We start from the raw sequence: 17,834 nt of genomic DNA on the forward strand, positions 1-17,834 counted from the left end.
GAGATTATTGCAATGATTTTCAAACTGTACTCCAGGATCGACATTCCTGTCTCCCTTCCCACCATGCAGACATACAACCTAACCTCTCCAGTGCACATCTGATCATGTCTCTCTTCCTTGTTAGACTCCTTTACCAGGTTCCTCATTCTTAAGGATAAAATCCAAGCCATGTGGAGTGACACACAGCGGTGTTCACTGTCTGGTTCCCACTGCCCCCCGCCCCAATACACCCACCTCAGTCCCCTACACTGAACTGCAACCTCTCATCTCAGCATCTTTCCATCTTTGCTGGTGGGTGTCTACTCATACTTCAAAACTTTGCTTCATAGTCTCATCCAGTAGTCATTTTCTGACTCCCATCTGTATCCCATTGCCTCCAGAACATACATGTACCATAACATTTATCATTCTGTGTTACTATTGTTTTTCTCTTCCAACGCTGAAGACAGTCATTTCATCTCTAGTTCTCCAGCACCTAGCACATGCTGCTCAAAAAATGAATGAATGAATGATGAACAGCACTGATCGAAATAAATTATATTTTAACTTTAGGCCAATCTTTCTGGAAATATTTGGAAGATGAGAGACAGCTAAGTAATAGCAACAAGAAGGTAATAAAGAAGGAAACATATCAGCAAAAGGACACATTAAGTGACTAGACACATATAGATATGTCATCAGAGGACAGAGAAGAACTTCACAGTGAAAAGAGTCAGGTTTTAATGATGAGTCACATGAAGCCCAGAGAAGTCAAAAATATTGGTCCTAATAAGTGGTAGTAGGAAAGACCCTAAATTCCATGTACACTACTTCCCCTACTGTACACTGCTCCCTCAATGGATGAGAAATTATGGCCAGTACTTACAGGATTTTGTCATAAAAACTTATCTCAAGGACTGATAAGTCTATCAGTTTCTTTACTATCCAACAAATTTACAGGTAAGTGTACCCTCAGAGTAGAAAGACACATGCATTCCGTCTGCATGTGGGCAGTCCCTGACCTTTGTTCACAAAATGTTCCAGGCACTGATCATAAAGTGATCAGCAATGAAGCAGACGGTACTGGTACTTGCTCATAAAAACACCATAAATGTTAGGGGCTGAGTCACTTCGTGATCAAACAGATGCTCTATACAATTGACAGAATCTTATAAAAGCAAAATTAAAACATCTAAAAGACTTTAACATTTAAAATAATAAAACTATGCTTCAAATACGACCAAATGGATTAATTGTATATTTTGGTTTTTTCAAGGGGCTGTGTATTATATAAGATGTGCATATATATTTGTTGTATCACAAATATGACCTAAATAAATACGTAGCTTTAATTAACATGACTGAGGTGTTAAGAATAACTGTTAGCTTTTTTGTTGTTGTTTTTAAGATTTACTTAGATCCAATTTTTGGATTTTTTTTGGTGAACAGCTCTATGAATTTTAACACATGTACAGATTTGTGCTACTACTAAAATCAGGATACAGAGCACTTCTCTCTGCTCTATATTCTGTTCTCTCAAAACTCCCCCATGTTGGCCCTTTTTAGTCAAACCCTCCCTTCCCTTCAGCCTAACCTCTGGCAACCACTGAACTTTTTCTCCATCCCAATAGTTTTGCCTTTCTCAGAATGTCATATAAGTGGAATCACAATATATAATCTTTTGAGACCGACTTCTTTCACTTAGCACGATACCTTTGAGATTCAACCAGGTTGTGTGTATATCAGTAGTTATTTATTTTCTATTGTATTCCATGGTGTGGATATACCACAGTTTGTCCATTCACCTGCTGAAGGACATTTGAGTTGATTTGGTAATTATGACTAGAACTACTATTAATATTTGTGTATAGTTTTGTGTGAATAAAAGTTTAGTTTCTCTAGGGTAAATAGCCATGAATGGAATTTCTGGGTCGTATGACAAATGAGTATTTAAAGCAACAGCCGTACTGCTTTCCAGATAGCTGTATCATTTCGAATTCTCAACAGCAATGTCTGAGAGGTCCTATTGCTCTGTATCTTTGCCATAACTGGATAGTGTTAACCTTTCAAAATTTTATTAACTTTAATTCTTATTTCATTGTGGCTTTAATCTGCATTCTCTAATGACTAGTGATATGGGCACGTCATTTCTTATGCTCATTTGCATCAATATATCTTCTTTGGTGGAGTATCTGTTCAAAATGTTTTGCCCATTTATTATTGAGTTCTTTGTTTCCTTACACTGATTTTTGAAAGTTCATTATATATTCTAGATACAAATTGTTAATCAGATATATGATTTGCGAATTTTTCTCATGGTCTGTAGTTTATCATTTTATTCACTTAGCAGTGTCTTTCACAGAGCAAAAATTTTAATTTTGATAAAGCCCAATTTATTAAAATTTTCGCTTATGGATTGTGCTTTTGGTGTCCTATCTAAGGAGTCTTTGCTTAACCCAAGGTCATGAAGATTTTCTCCTATATTTTCCTCTAAAAATTTCATAGTTTTACATTTACATTTCGATCTATGACCCATTTTGACTTATTTTTTGGTATATAGTGCAGGGCCTACTATATTGAGGTTCATTTTTTGCATATGAATGTCCAATTAATTGCTCAACATTCAATAACATTTATTGAAAAGACTGTCTTTTCTCCACTGAATTGTTTTTGTACCTTTGTCAAAAATCAAATGGCTATATTTGGGTGGCTCTGTTTTTGGACTCTAGTCCATTAATCTATGTGTTTATTTCTTCATCAATATCATGCTGTCTTGATTACTGGAGCTTTATAGCAAGTCTTACAATTGGGTAGTGTGGTCCCTCCAGAAGTTTCCCTCTAGTGTCATTTCCCTTTTATCTAAATAACTTTCTTTAGCATTTCTTTTAAAGTAGGTCTTCTTATAATGAATTGCCTTAGTTTTCCTTCATCTAGGAATGTTTTTATTTTACCCTCGTTCCTGAAGGATATTTTCACTGGATATAGAGTCTATGTTGACCGTTCTTTTCTTTAAGCAATTTAAAAATACTATCTTACTACCTTCTAGTCTCCATGGTTTATGACTAGAAATCCATACTTGAATTTCTCCATATGTACAATGCATTCTTTCCTCTGCTTGTATTTCTGTTTTTCCACAGATACAGACCATCTCTCTACCTCTCTAATACACCTGAGTCTGGGGTACAATTCCACTTTTAACCTCTCAGGCAGAGAACCCTTTGTGGGTCCAATGCAAAAAATTATTTCCTTCTCACATTTTAGGTAATAGATTAAGTCACTTTAAATGTCCATTATCCTGCCTGGTTCCTCTTCTCTAGTTAAACCTTAGACCGTAAGATCATCTCAAAGGATGCTTAACTTATCTGCATTCAGACTACATGCTTTGACGTGGAACATTTAACATGAAGCCAATTTAGGAAATTCTCTGAGTTTTTGTAAAAATTCACGTTCAATAATACTTCCTCATCGGCCTGACTTTAATACTCTCCACAGTGTCATGTGGCAAATATTGCTCTCGATTTTGTACTTTTTACCTGAGTGGCCCATAACTAAGGAAATGAAAGTGATAGAACAACCCACTGTTTTCACCTTCTCAAACAGACTCTCCTGGATTTATCTTAGACATGCTTTCTCTTTATATCTTTTCACAGATGCTCACCACTGTCCAAAGCAGTGTGGTATGCAAAATACCACCACAGTCTAATCCCTTAGTTCTTGGGTATTTCCACGTAGTATGATGTGAGAGCTGGAAATGGCAGCAGCATCTCTTCTCTGCTCCTTTTTCCACTGCTCTAAGGACAGACTGATGTTCAGCCAGAAGGCATAACAGTTGCTAAAATACTGAAATAGTTCTATGCCAGTTGGTTCAAAGCTGCTTCCCTGAGTGCCCTCTTTGCTGTCCCAGGCACCTGACCCTCCCCTGGGGCCTCCTAGCTCTCTCTCAATTCAGTCAACTAAAGGATTAAAGTTTGAGAGAGCAGAGCCTCCAGGACCTGATCCAGCACTACCTGTTATCTGTTCTGATTGCTTGGTGTCTATGCCGTACTGGTTCTTAACTACACTGAATCTTAGTGCATTTAAGTGAAACCTTTGTGCCATGTCTACATTGGCAGGCACTGAGAAGTTTATTCTTGTCACATTAACTGATTGTCATTTCACTCTAGATCAAGATTGAGTGTGAGACACACCTATTCACTGATAACTAGAAAACTGAAGGGTTTGTGGGAAATTGAAGGGAAGTTTTCCAGGGCCATCAACTTCTAGTAATATTGGAGTAGCTCATTCCCCTGGTTCTGTATCATTGTCACTTGACACAGACAACCCTTCCCTGGTTCACTAAGTCCTTCATTTGCTGTCTACCTCCATTAATTTCACTGTACCTACTCCATCTTCCATCCTTCATAGTTAAGTGAGCATAAACATTCTTAAGTCAGGAATATTTTACTTGAAATAATCCAATAAAACAACATCAATGAATCAGACATATAAAGTAATGAAAGGAGATATCACTACCACTATTTGCAGATGATTTAAAGAGAATCAGCTGAAAACTATCCAAACAATTAAAACAACTACTACTTAGGAAATATAATTATAGAAAAGACTGCATTTGCAATAGCAACCAAAAGAAAAAGTGAAAATACTAGGAATAAACATAACCAGAAGTGTGTGAGCCTTACATAAAGAAAACTTTAACATGCCGCTGAATGACACAAAAGAAAACCTATACAAATGAAAAGACATGCCTTGTTTTTGGACTAAATAACAAAATGATATTATTTATACTAAACTAATTTATATAGTTAACGTGATTGCAATATAAATAATAAGTGTTCTCATTGTTCGGCCCTAGCAGGTCTACTCAAAATCTCAAAAGGACACTAACAATCTTGCAAATGTTTAGTTTGGCTTTAGTAATTCATAGGAAATTTTGGATCACAGGGTCCATGTTTTGAGAGAAAAGGAAAAGCACTTCCCCAGCTCAGGCACCTGACAGTAGCAGAGTCCCAAGAAGGACAATCCAATCTAAAAACAGTAGTTAAGCTGAACTAAAAAAACAATGTTTCTTAAATTTGAAGTTTCTCCTGTTTGAGAAACATTTTATTATTAAAAGTTAACTGCTAAATCTTTAATGATGACTTGGTATCAAAGTGACCAAAAAAGAACCATAAGTGTGAATATCCACATTTATGAAATCTTGTGTAATACCCAGTATTAAGATTGTCATTCATTTGACCATTAAAGTGAAAATTCAACATTTAAACATTCTCAAAGAAAACTCATTGACCTCCAAAACTACACTTGAAAAACAAGATCTAAAAGTTATGTTGCTGCAAGAGAAGTCCTTTTAGATACTCAAAAATGAGAAAATAACTTGATGATGATACAGTCTCTATTCTGAGAGGTAGTGTGGTATAGGGAAAATAGCTTTAGAGCCAGGCACACCAGGATGCATCTCTCACCTCCAGTGTTTCCAGCGGGGTGACTTCAAGCAAGTCCCTTAGCCTCTGAGTTTCAGATTCCCTAACTTAAACAGGTATAATAACACCTACCTTACAGTGTCATTGGAAGACTAAATGATTAAAAGCCCCAGTTCAATTCCTAGTGTACACTGAATACATATCAGTTGCCTTCATTCTTTCCAGGATCCTTTTGGACAAAATCTATCTGAATTAACTCTAGCTGTCAAGCATGGCTCTCTGTTCCCAGGCAGCTTGTTAAATAAGCTCCAGACTCCTACTAATTACTTTTTCTCATTTCATGTTGTATTCATAGCTAAATCATTCATCCCAGCATACATTAACTCGTGTGTAAATATGTTATGCAAAATATCCAGCCATACTTGTCTGATGGGTGAGATTCCACGAAGTACCCAGCAAAAGGGCAATAAATTCGGGGTTGTAGGTCCTTCACCAGCCGAGCCTTGTAGTTCAGGAGTTTCTTCCTTTCTGTTTTAATGAATTGGGCTTTCCATTCCTCTGGAATAACAGGGTTTGGATTAGAATTTCCTCTGTTCAGAAATCACAGAAAAACAAGAGTTCTAGTAGATTAGGAGGCTTTCAGGAGATAAAAATTGACAGCTAACGAATGCAGACAGAGAGCAAAGCTCCTTGTCATTAGTGGCTTTATTTTGCAAATTTCAGTTGGTTACTAGGAAAATGTTTCCAAACCAGCCAGAGACACTGAACCCTCTCCTTGTTAATGGCAATTCATTTGGACCCTAGCTGAATAAACAGGGTGGCATGTGTAGTTGTATCTTGCATGCATGCACATTTTAAGGACACTGTAATTCTTGTAATGCTTAACTCTCTACTAACATGGAAATGGCTTTGCTATCTTCATGGATTATAAAAGCAAAGCATGTTCATTACACCCAGGTGATGCACAGTGGTCAAGGGTGTGGATGTCGGAGTCAGTTAAGACTTAGGATCAAAATGCAGCTCCACCACTTAAACTCTTTAAGTCTGTTTTCTCCTCTGTAAAATAGAATCATGTTGCCTACCTCACAGGTTGTTCATTTGTTCGTTTGCTCGTTCATTCATTTGATTGATATTTATTGAGCACCTACTATGTGCCAGACGTAGTTCTAGGAACTGACAATACAGTGGTGAACAAGATAAAGCAGGTCCCTGCTCTTAAGGAGCATTCATTTTAGTGAAAGAAGCAACTAAGGAATAAGGAAATAAGTTCATTTCAAAGAGTGATGAGCTAGGAAGAAAGTAAAACAGGGCCATGGGATGGAGAGTGGCTGGGGTGATGAGGTGTGGGGTGGAGGGGCATATTAGGGCAGTTAGTGAAGATGACATTGGAATCATAGAACACAGACAGAGACATAGAAGTTGTCGACCACGTGGAGGTCAAAAGCAATAGCACTCCAGGCAGTGGAAACAGCACATACAAAGGTACAGGGCACAGATGGACTTGGTGTATTGGGTCTGAGGAACAAAAAGCGGGCCAGTATGGGCTGACACTTGTCAAGCAATGGGGATAGAGGCAGTAAAGGAAGTTGAAATTAGGCAGGGCCCAGAGCATGGGGGGTACCATGTCAGGGAACTGCTCTTACTGTTACTGCTGTGAAAATCTGATAAACACAGACAAGGATACAGAAAAAAATAAGTTATCCATAAGGTAGACATAACCACTATTAATATTTTGGTATATTCTAGACCTTTTTAAATGTATGTGCGTGCGCGCGCACACACACTCACATAAGAACGGAGTTATGCTAGCTACCCTTTAGTAGGTATATGTCACCTCCCCAGTCACACTGTTAACCCCGTAAAGATAGCACCTCCCCTCTATCTCTCACTGGTGACTCATTCTGGGAGGCAATGACCACAGACTCAGAGAAGAAAGGAAGGAACTGGACAGGCTTTCCTCATACTGCAAGTAGGGCATTTCTGCCACATTGCTAAACAGAGATCGCTTACAGAAAATATTAATTTATTAAGTGGACATATATTGAGAACTTACAATGCTAGCAATGCTTACATACTGAGCAAAAGTAGGAACAAAATATACCATTTACATGCCCTCCCCCATCCCAACCCTAGCACCACCCTTAGACCCAGAGCAGAAGAGCTTCTGCCTTGGACCCCACATTTTTTTCAAGCTTTGAGATATAACTGATATATAATATTACATAAGTTTAAGGTATACACCAGGATGGGTTCATTACATGCATGTATGTCTAAATGATTACCACGATAAGGTTGGTTAACCTCCATCACCTCACATATTACCATTTTGTGTGTGTGATGAGAACATGTAAGACCTACCCTTAGCAACTTTTAAGTATATAGCACGGTATTGTTAACTATAGTCATCATGCTGTACGTTACATCCCCAGAACTTACTCATCTTATAACTAGAAGTTTGTACTCTTTGACCACTATTTCCCCGGCCCCCAGAAACCCCATACTTTAGAGGAGCTTCCTTTGCCTCATTCCTCCCCTGTATGGGCATTCCACAAGTCCAAGGGGATATGCCCACCTCGGGTTGCCCACACCCTATTCTGAACCACATACCAAGAGCATTTAAGCCTGGATTACCAATGTCAGACTCTTCCTGTTCTGCTCTACAGTCTACATCAGGAATCGAATTGATCCAAATGATTCTTTTTCTTGACTTTTCCTGAGATGCTCCCTAATCTCCTAGGTGTTTCCTTCATGCTCCATCAGCATATTCTGAGCTGGAAACTTTGGCTTGTATATCTGTGATTTGCAAGTCTGGTTTCCCAAGAAGACTGTAAGCGTCTTGTGGGGAAGGATCATGTCTTAATAATTTTTGTATTGATTCGCACAGCATTTAGCAAAGTGCCATGCATGCTCCTTGGCATCACTTTGATAGAAAGTATTACCAGTAAATTTTCCACCACTGAAAGTCATCGGAAAGCCTGATGCCCCTCCGGCAAAATCACTCATCATTAGATCAACCTTCATAGGCAGCCTTCCCCCATTGGGTCTGGTGCAATCCACTGTATTGAGTATTTTATGACCTGTGGAAAAATAAAGTGGCATCAATACTCAAGGTGAAATCTTGAAAACCACAATTTGAAATCCCAGGTCAACAAACTCTTCCATGTAAGGCTGTATAATCTGACTCATTCAATTACAGAAGAGTTGCTTATGTCCAAGGAAAAGAGAGAGTAAGATTTCAACATCTAAACTCTTCAATAGCACATTTTGAACTTTCAAGTGAATAAACTCATCCTGTCTGATCAGTGGGTTCTGGGTGAGGAGAGTTAGCTTGATTCCACTCCGGATCGTAGATAGACTACTTTCCTCGGCCGGCTATCTTCAGATGTTGAGCCCAAAGGATGCAGGGGAAAGAGTAACCGAATCAACACAAATCTCTCAACCCCTTGGAAATTCTATTCAATGATTGTTGGCGTAAAGCCATCTTCTCACATGAAAGGCAGAAGTGTATGATTACGTTACATCATAGTATTTCAAGATGAAAGTAAAACACTTATTCAGTAAAGGCAGTTTTGAATAAGTTACTATAGGTGAAATATAGAATATGTGTTGCCTTATGAAAAAGAATCTTTGCGCCTGTCACTACATCGAGCACATTACTGCTAATTTGTTCTCTGTAAGATTATCTGAATGAGAGCCCCTTTTCCTAAGACAGGGATAGAATATATTATATTCTATGGAAAATGAAGATGGAAGAAAAAGATGAACATAGGATGAAATTTTGGATAGCTCTTATTATCCTTCTTACCAAGAATATTTTTCACTTTTCACTGTTAATGAGAATAAGAAAATACCTTTGTATTCCACGATAATGCAAGTGTCCATCTCAGGATGAACGCCATCCATCAAGATCATGAATCGAAGATTTCTGTCTACCTGGAATTTTAACAATAAAACCAACAACAGTTTATGTCAGTTTGGCTTTTAATTCAATATTTGAAGAAACTGTCATCTCTTCTGGAAAGAAATCCCTTTTATTCAGAACTGGATTTATTATCCAGTAGAATCATACCATTGATAAATGGAGAGAAAAGCCACCTTTTATTTTAGCTCAAACAGAGATTTACACAGTGCTAAGTATTTACACAGTACTATGTACAGAAAAAGTAGGCCATTGTTTCCTTAGTGTTTAAAGCGATTACCTCGTCTAAAATTTACCCCAGAAAGCATAACTGAAAAGTATGGAAAGAACACAGATGTCTGACCTGCTGCCATATTCCAAATGGCACTACATTGATATTAGTCAACTGGACACCACTCCGCTTCAGATTCCAAAAGACAGGTCTTTCCGTGTTTCCAACATAAATGGGAATATCTGGTCTTCTTCCAGCAACCTTCTTCAGTGTGGGGTAACTAGGATCAGAAGAATTCAAAGGTTGAAAGGTGAAAAAATAGAATCCTCTAGTATAAGAGACAGTCTGCTCCTTATACCATGTTGACCAAGAAGGAAGGTACTGAAATACCAGACTCTCTGCAGAGTCCAAAAGAAGAGTTTTTTCTCAAGGTTGACTGTAACAATGAGGGGAGTTTCCTAGGAGATTTCCCTTTATTGTGAGAACATACCATATACCACAGTGTGTATATCAAACCAGGAGTGCAAATTCCATCTTCCACACTGATGCTGCTTTGAGCAAGGGTAGTTCTAACAGAAGTTGCAGAGTGGAAAAGTCCTGCTGAAGAGGTTTCTGGTAGGTGAAGGTCTCCATGATCTTCATTTTTTCTCAGCCCTCAACTAGCAGCTCCCAATAAGAGAAAGGTCTCGGCCATTAAACAAGGAGAACCTATGAACTGCCCATCACTGGAGACAGTTTTTCAACCATCAAAGGTTGACAGTCACACTGTGGTATAAAGAATGAGTTCTTTGTCCTTTAGGAGAGTTGGTTAGCAGGTAGGCAAGACAGTAAAATCTAGTATAGAGGAAAATGACATTCAGCATTTGTAGCAATCCCAACTCAGTACACCAACCATTAACCATCCAAGCATTTTTTTAGTACCTACATAGATTGTCAATTCTCATTTCTGAGAATTCATTACATAAAAGAATTATATACCACTGTGGGGTATGGTAAAACATGAATAATAAACAAATAAATGGCTGTTTAGATATCTATTATATATCAGTCATGGTGCTAGGCACTTTCACGTTATTTTATTTGATTCTCACCAAAAAACCCTCTAATTTTTTGTTTGCTTTTAATAAATGAGGACACATATTCAGAAATACATGACTAACAGATAGTAAATTGGTATTCAAATTCAGGTTTTCTGATCCTAAACTTAGTGCTTCTTCTATTAGAAGACAATTTGAGATTGACATGTACACACTGCTATATTTAAAATGGATAACCAACAAGGACCTACTGTACAGCACAGGGAACTCTGCTCAATATTATGTAACAACCTAAATGGGAAAAGAATTTGAAAAAGAATAGATACATGTTTATGTATAACTGAGTCACTTTGCTGTACACCTGAAACTAGCACAACATTGTTAATCAACTATACTCCAATATAAAATAAAAGGTTCAAAAAAAAAAGAAGGCAATTCCAACTTTAATGAATGTACTATCTGGTTTAAGAATCAGACTTGTGCATAGAGTATAATGTCAGGTGAAATAAGATATTTAATAGTAAGAAAAGTATAAACAAAATCAGCATATCAGCACTTATTAACTTCACTAATATTCAAGTTCCAGAACTATATTAATTAAGTAGAATCCAGACGAAAAAAATCAGTAGGTTTTCTTCTCTAAAAACAAAGGATTCAAAAAATCAAGGATTCTTTGAACACGTCTTCAGTCTCTGGGTGAACCACCTAAATCTTCTACTTTAAAGGACTTTAGGAGTTAGGATCAGTTATTCTAAAATGTTTATTGCTTTGCAATTTTTAAATTGTTGACAATTCTTACTGGCATCTATTAATAATATCATCCATTACGATACTCATATATTAACATAATAAATCACACTTCTTTGACTAAAGACTGTTTTCTAGCCCAGAACTTCTGCTGTCAGTGTCCTTGTCCTCACGGTGAGCCACAGCCACGCCCCACCTCTGCAGGAGACCCTCCAACACCAGCAGGTATGCAGTCCTGACAACAAAGCATCATGAAGGCTTCAAAAACTGGCCAAGTCCTGCGTCTCAGAACTGGAACTCTAAGGATCTGGGGCCCCATCATGATTTGGCTGGTGAGTTGGGAACAGCCATCCGAAAGAGGAACATACGCTATGGACTCTATCACCCACTCTTAGAATGGTTCCATCCTCTCTACCTATGTGATAAGAAAAATGGCTTCAAAACACAGCATTTTGTCCGTGCGAAAACAATGCCAGAGCTATATGACCTCGTTAGCAGGGCCTTGAAGAAGGGCAACATGGTCTGCCGGACCCTGAAGAGGATCTGGCATCTGGCAGATTTGTATTCGAATCCTAGCTCTTGTTACTTACAAGCCTTAAACAGGTACAAACCTGACTTGATTTGGTCTGATGGAGAGTGGGAACGTCCTGATACTTATTGGAACTCTACAAATTTTCTTGCTTGCTCTACAATGATAGGCCAGTTAAGGATGTGGTCATAGTAAATGGCCTATGAGGTCATTTACTGTTGCCACGGATGATACTACAACTGTCAAGACAAATTCAAGCCAGAGACCTTGCCAGATCACAAGTGGGAGATGTGCACCTCAACAGACAAGCTGTCCTGGGGCTATCGTCACAACATGGCAATGGGTGACATCACAAGTGAACCTCAAAACATTTCGGAACTGATTCAGACAGTAAGTTTGGGAGGCAACTATCTTCTCAACATTGGACCAACTAAAGATGGACCGATTGCTCGCATCTTCCAAGAAAGGCTTCTTGCTGTTGGGGAGTGGCTGAGCATCAATGGGGAGGCTATCTATGCCTCCAAACCATGGAGGGTACAATCTGAAGAAAACACGACCTCTGTGTGGTATACCTCAAAAGGATCAGCTGTTTATGCCATTTTCCTGCACTGGCCAGAAGATGGAATCTTAAGCCTTAAATCCCCCATAACTACTTCGACTACAGAGTGAACAAAGCTGGGAATCGAAAACGATATGAAGTGGTCCACAAATCCAGGTAAAGGTCTCCTCATGTACCTGTCCCAGTTACCACCCTCTGCTCTTCCGACGGAGTTTGCTTGGACTGTAAAGCTGACAGGATGGAGTGACCACTGGAGTTCAACAAGAGAGGGACACTGCCTGCACTCTGATTTTCCCTTTATAGTACCATCACTGTAATAAACTACTCTTGTCTACTCAGACATCTCTTTTCCAACGCATTTTAATAAAAGGAATGGATTACGTTACGCTGATGTCTCACAGGATCAGAGATCTGAGATCCATTGCTAGCATCTCTCTCTCTGATCAGCAGAAGGGATTGAACAGTGAAGCTCATCCTAACTTTGGGAATTATCTACGATGGAAACTTCACTCCATTCTGTGTTTCATAACTTGCTTGTTTATTCAAATGACTTCAGATCAAGAATAAGCCAAGCCATCCTGTTGCCTATAGGAGGAGCTGAAAAGGATTTGGCAAAATCCACCACATGCTATTTATTTAGCATCAAAGGTGACCAATTCCCCCCACCTACCCCCGGGAGCAAGAGATCCTGGAGGGGAAGGAAAATGCTTCCTAGGCTGCTACCAGGCAGCTTTTTAGAAGTTTCCAAAGCAAACTAAGAGCTCTGAAATTCAGTCTATTTACAGTGATACTAGGAAGAAAATGAATGTGATTCTGTCCTGCTTTCTTTAATACAATCAGATAAATAAATTTGTACATCAAATTATTTTCTACCAAAAAAAAAAGACTTTTCTAAAGCACATTGGCCTTTCCCCCTTGTTTTTGTAAATAAAGGAGGTTTTATTCAGTAAATCAAGGTCAGACAAGAGGACTGGGGACAAATGACTTTGGTGTTTATTAGTTGACTAGGTAAGAGTCAAAAAGTAAGGGTCTATTCTATATCAGAGAAATAAACTCAAAGGAGTGAAAACTATAAGTTTCGGTAACTTTCAGTAATAAACTATTACAGTACACTACACAACCAATGCACTGTGATACTACAGGAGAGGACCAGTGTTTAATGCCTGGCAACTTTGCCCACACAATTCCCTGAAATTGAAATGAAACTGGTTTTCAGGACAGTGGTTGAGAAATAACTGGGCTAAGTGACTTGAAAAGTTCTTATCTTCCCTAAAATTCAGGACTTTCCCATGGAATGTCCCTCATCAGGACCTTAGGCAATGGCATCTTGTAACAGGTACTATAAAGCAATCACCTGGTTTATGTGATACTGTTCTCTCTATACAGGCTATATGAAATTAGTACCACACAATACTGTTATTATACAATGCATGAACCCAGGCGTCTCGTAATTCTGCAGTTGTATGTGTTTGATTCCAGAGGCTTGTATGGACAAAGGTGTTGTGCGGTGGACAAGTCGATTTTTAATTGTGGCACCACAATATCCCCGTGGGTGATGTTCAATTTTTAAGTGTGTTGCAGGTAATTTGTTACTAAAGCAGTTAATTACTTGTTTTTAAACCGTTTCCTTAAAAAAAAGAGAGAACATACTCGTGCCTTAGAGATCTCATATGCTTTCAATAGAAAAATCAAGGGTCCAGCAAACAACATATTTTCCCTCACCATGGACATTTCGATCAAAGTATGTCCTTCACGTAAATTTTGTCATATAAAGTCACAGAAAAAAATCCGGTGAAGTTGCTTCATTTTAGAACACTGTGGGCACTGCTAGATGTTTACACTGGCAGCCCAGCAGTCGTGACACAAACTTCTGAATAAGCATGAACAAACAGGACCCTGAAATGACGCCAGGGGATTGGGAATATGACCCTGCCTCTTCTGGTAACAGTTCATTCACAAATGTGTGTGGTTTTGTAAATCCAAGTTCCCCTTCCTCCTTTTTGATTGCTGGGGTTAAGGAAGTTTCAGTTCCTATCCTTAGTATCACATGGCTCTGGTTTCAATGAAGGACGAAGTGGACTCAGGGTTCAAAAGCTGGGAGCTCAGTGCTGTTGAAATGCTACGAATCAGGAGTTGGCAAACCACAGCGACCTGCTGCTGTAAGCTAGGAAAACCTTCTACCCTTTTAAGTGGTTGAAAAGGAAATCAGAAGGGCAATCCTATTTGGTGACACATTAAAATTTTATGGTATTCACATGTCATCGTCCATAAATAAGGTTTATTAGAAGACAATCAGGCTGATTCAGGACCGTTTATGGCTGCTTTGGTGCCACAACAGCAGAACTGTGTCACTGCAACACCAACCATATGGCTTGTGAAGCCGAAAAGTTACACCCTGGCCCTTTATCGGAAACGTGTGCTGCTTCCTACCATAAATGTTGAACTAAAAAAGGGGGGCTTTCCTGGTGGCACAGTGGTTGAGAGTCCGCCTGCTGATGCAGGGGACTGTGCCCCGGTCTGGGAAGATCCCGCATGCCGCGGAGTGGCTGGGCCCGTGAGCCATGGCCCGCGTGTCCGGAGCCTGTGCTCCGCAACGGAAGAGGCCACAGCAGTGAGAGGCCTGCGTACCGCAAAAAAAAAAAAAAAAAAAAAAGGGGTCAACATTAATAATCCTTAAACCTAGACTTTCACCAAGTACCCTGAGGGTGGGAAGTGAGAGGGTGGAGGGTTATTAACCCCTGTCCTCCTTCCCACAATAGCTCCTTTCGCATTCCCAGTGGTATAAAACGTGAAAGCACTTTAAAAATTATGCTATGCAAATGTAAGCATTTATCTAAATTAGTCCTCTTATCATCAGCCCAACTGAATCTACCTCAAAATGAGCAGTGATTGCAAAAGAACCTGAAAACCAGCGATGCCTTTACTGGAGCATTTTCTTCAGAGTTGAGTGCTCAGACTTCATTACCTCAGATGGTCTGAGTGCATGTGACTGATGTAAATTAGGTCCGCTTGGTACAGCCTCTCCAGCCAGTCAGATGGAGGCTCATGCAGTAACCACCATCCTCGGGCAAAAGCAGGACCGATTAACCAAGGGTCAAACACCATCCTCTTGTCTCCCAGCTTGAGGTCCATGCAGGCATGGGTCAGGTATGTTATCTGTCGGAAGACAGCGAGATTCAGATTATTATATCATCACCAGCCAGCAAAAATGAACTCGGCTGCTTAGCTGGCAAGTCCCATTGGAGAACTTGGCTCCTAAGCCTGTTCAGTGAAACAGGATGCAAGTGAGACCCAGCAGGAGCGTTTATATAGAATACAACTCTCAGCACAGGTCACTAGTTTAGTAGAATAGAAGTGTTCATGGTGGGTTTTAGGTGTCAAACCAATTGATTTACCCAGCCCTACTCTCTTTAAATTAGCTCCTAAATATTTATTTACAGCCTGCACTGCAGAATAGCGTTTGTGGCCAGTCCTTCAAAGCACAATTTACAAGGAAGGGCAATTAGAGATGTTATGGCAGACACTTGGGGATTTAAATGCTGGAGTGGCTGGGAATAGGTACACGAATGAATGATTCCTGGTGGGTTTAAGGCAGGAGATAGATGGGCCCCAGGCTGAGCAGCTAGAGTTTGTCACCTGTGGACAGATACTCCAAGACAAAGATAATAGCTGGAGCAGAGAGGAGCTGAGTCCTGCCCAGATAAGAGATAAAGAGACCACATATACCTCATTCTCGAGGTCAAGGAGACCTTCCTGACTACACCTGTGCAGAAAGGCTCCTCGGGGGGCCAGAAAGGGAGGGGGCGCCACCCCACAGTAGGTGATGTCAACCTTCCCATAGGCCTCTGGACTAGAATCCATCTTGGCTAAGAGATGCACACACACACAGGGGAGGACCCTGAGTTATAACCAAATACAGACTCAGAGCCAGGCAAAGCAAGGTGACTGGCCAGAGGAAACCCCGAAGAAATGCCCGATATAAGTGATTTAAACTACCACGAAGGGACAACTATCTCTCTCCGAGCCCACCCATGTGTGTTTATTCACACGTACATTCTTCCTCCTAATAAAAACTTTACTTGTTTCACTACTTTTCGTCTCTTGTTGAAATGTATTTCTACAGAGCAGACGAGCCAAGGCCTTGTCACTGGCCCTCGTGGTCTAGTGGTTAGCAGTCAGTGCTCTCACTGCCGTGGCCTGGCTTCAATCTCCGGTCAGGGAACTGAGATTCTGCTTCAAGACGCTGCAGACTGAGGCCACCCGAGACTGGGTTGGCATAGCCATGCAGCCTGGCTAAACAGGTTTGTAAGGCTTTCTCTTCTAAATTACCTGCTGACTCACTCAGATGTCAGGATCCTCTGAGAATGGCTATAAACAGTGACTTAGAGACTGGCATAGACTAGAGGATTCTAAATCAATCCCTCACTTCCTTCCCCTGATCTGGCATATCCACAGGAAAAAGGAAAACACCAGGAGCAGAGATAAGGTAATAGAAACTCCAGTGTGAAAAGCCAATAAAGAGGGTAAGGAGAGATCAAGAAATCAGGGCTTCCCTGGTGGCGCAGTGGTTAAGAACCCTCCTGCTGATGCAGGGGACATGGGTTGGAGCCTTGGTCCGGGAAGATCCCACATGCCACGAAGCAACTAAGCCCGTGCACCACAACTACTGAGCCTGCGCTCTAGAGCCATCGAGCCACAACTACTGAGCCCACGCGCCCAGAGCCCGTGCTCCGCAACAAGAGCAGCCACTGCAATGAGAAGCCCACGCACCACAGCGAAGAGTAGCCCTCGCTCTCTGCAACTAGAGAAAAACCCACGCGCAGCAACGAAGACCCAACGCAGCCAAAAATAAATAAATAAATCTATAAAAAAATAAAAAGAAATCAAATTCAGGTGATTATGCCTATTCTAATAGGTTCCCATTTGTTTCCTCAAAAAAGTGACAGTGCATTTTCTCAAATGAAAAGATTCTCAAATACTCCAGAAAATTTAATTTTTGATTGTTTACCTCTCTCAAACTATCAAAGTGTTTTCTCTGGAGCAAACTCTCTTCTAAAGGTAGGAGAATGCACAGGAAGGTTTGTAAAGTTCTCAGGGCAACGTGCAGAAATATACGACTGGCCGTTTTACCTGATAGTGATTTGGTATCAAGGGCAATTTCTGAACTTCCGCCAGTAGTTTTCCATGACTCTCCTCTGGGACCTCCGCTAAAAGATTTTTTGTTTTGTTTTTTTTGGATGTACTTCCTTGTAGTCCCTGGCAAGTTCTGGGGGTTCCTAGAAAATGTGCTCAAGAGTTCAGAATAACTATATTATATGTCCTAACCAGCCACCTGCAAGGATATGCAAGGTGATACTGGATGTAAATATATATACATAAGAGGAAATCTTAGTTCTGTTTTTGTTTTTAAGATTATTACAATTTAATGTTTCC

At 40.0% G+C, this 17,834-nt stretch overlaps 1 protein-coding gene and 1 pseudogene across 3 annotated transcripts in view; one reads left to right on the forward strand and one right to left on the reverse strand.

Annotated features, from left to right (window-relative positions):
- LOC309827982 (cytidine monophosphate-N-acetylneuraminic acid hydroxylase) overlaps nucleotides 1-17,834 on the reverse strand; it is a 259,964-nt gene that overhangs the window by 19,062 nt on the left and 223,068 nt on the right. For both annotated transcript variants that reach the window (XM_082662983.1, XM_082662982.1), the window contains exons 7-11: nucleotides 15,367-15,557; nucleotides 9,662-9,809; nucleotides 9,251-9,332; nucleotides 8,339-8,476; nucleotides 5,822-5,957 (exon numbers count right to left, since the gene is read on the reverse strand). In XM_082662983.1, coding sequence (XP_082519109.1) covers nucleotides 5,822-5,957; nucleotides 8,339-8,476; nucleotides 9,251-9,332; nucleotides 9,662-9,809; nucleotides 15,367-15,557 — 695 coding nt within the window. The remainder of the gene's footprint in view (nucleotides 1-5,821; nucleotides 5,958-8,338; nucleotides 8,477-9,250; nucleotides 9,333-9,661; nucleotides 9,810-15,366; nucleotides 15,558-17,834) is intronic.
- On the forward strand, nucleotides 9,889-12,718 carry LOC309828421 (tissue alpha-L-fucosidase-like; annotated as a pseudogene). Its single transcript has 2 exons — nucleotides 9,889-9,907; nucleotides 11,499-12,718. The product of its transcript is annotated as a tissue alpha-L-fucosidase-like (transcript).

The sequence above is a fragment of the Grampus griseus genome (genome assembly GCF_964374135.1).
Source record: "Grampus griseus genome assembly, chromosome: 10".
NCBI lineage: Eukaryota > Metazoa > Chordata > Mammalia > Artiodactyla > Delphinidae > Grampus > Grampus griseus.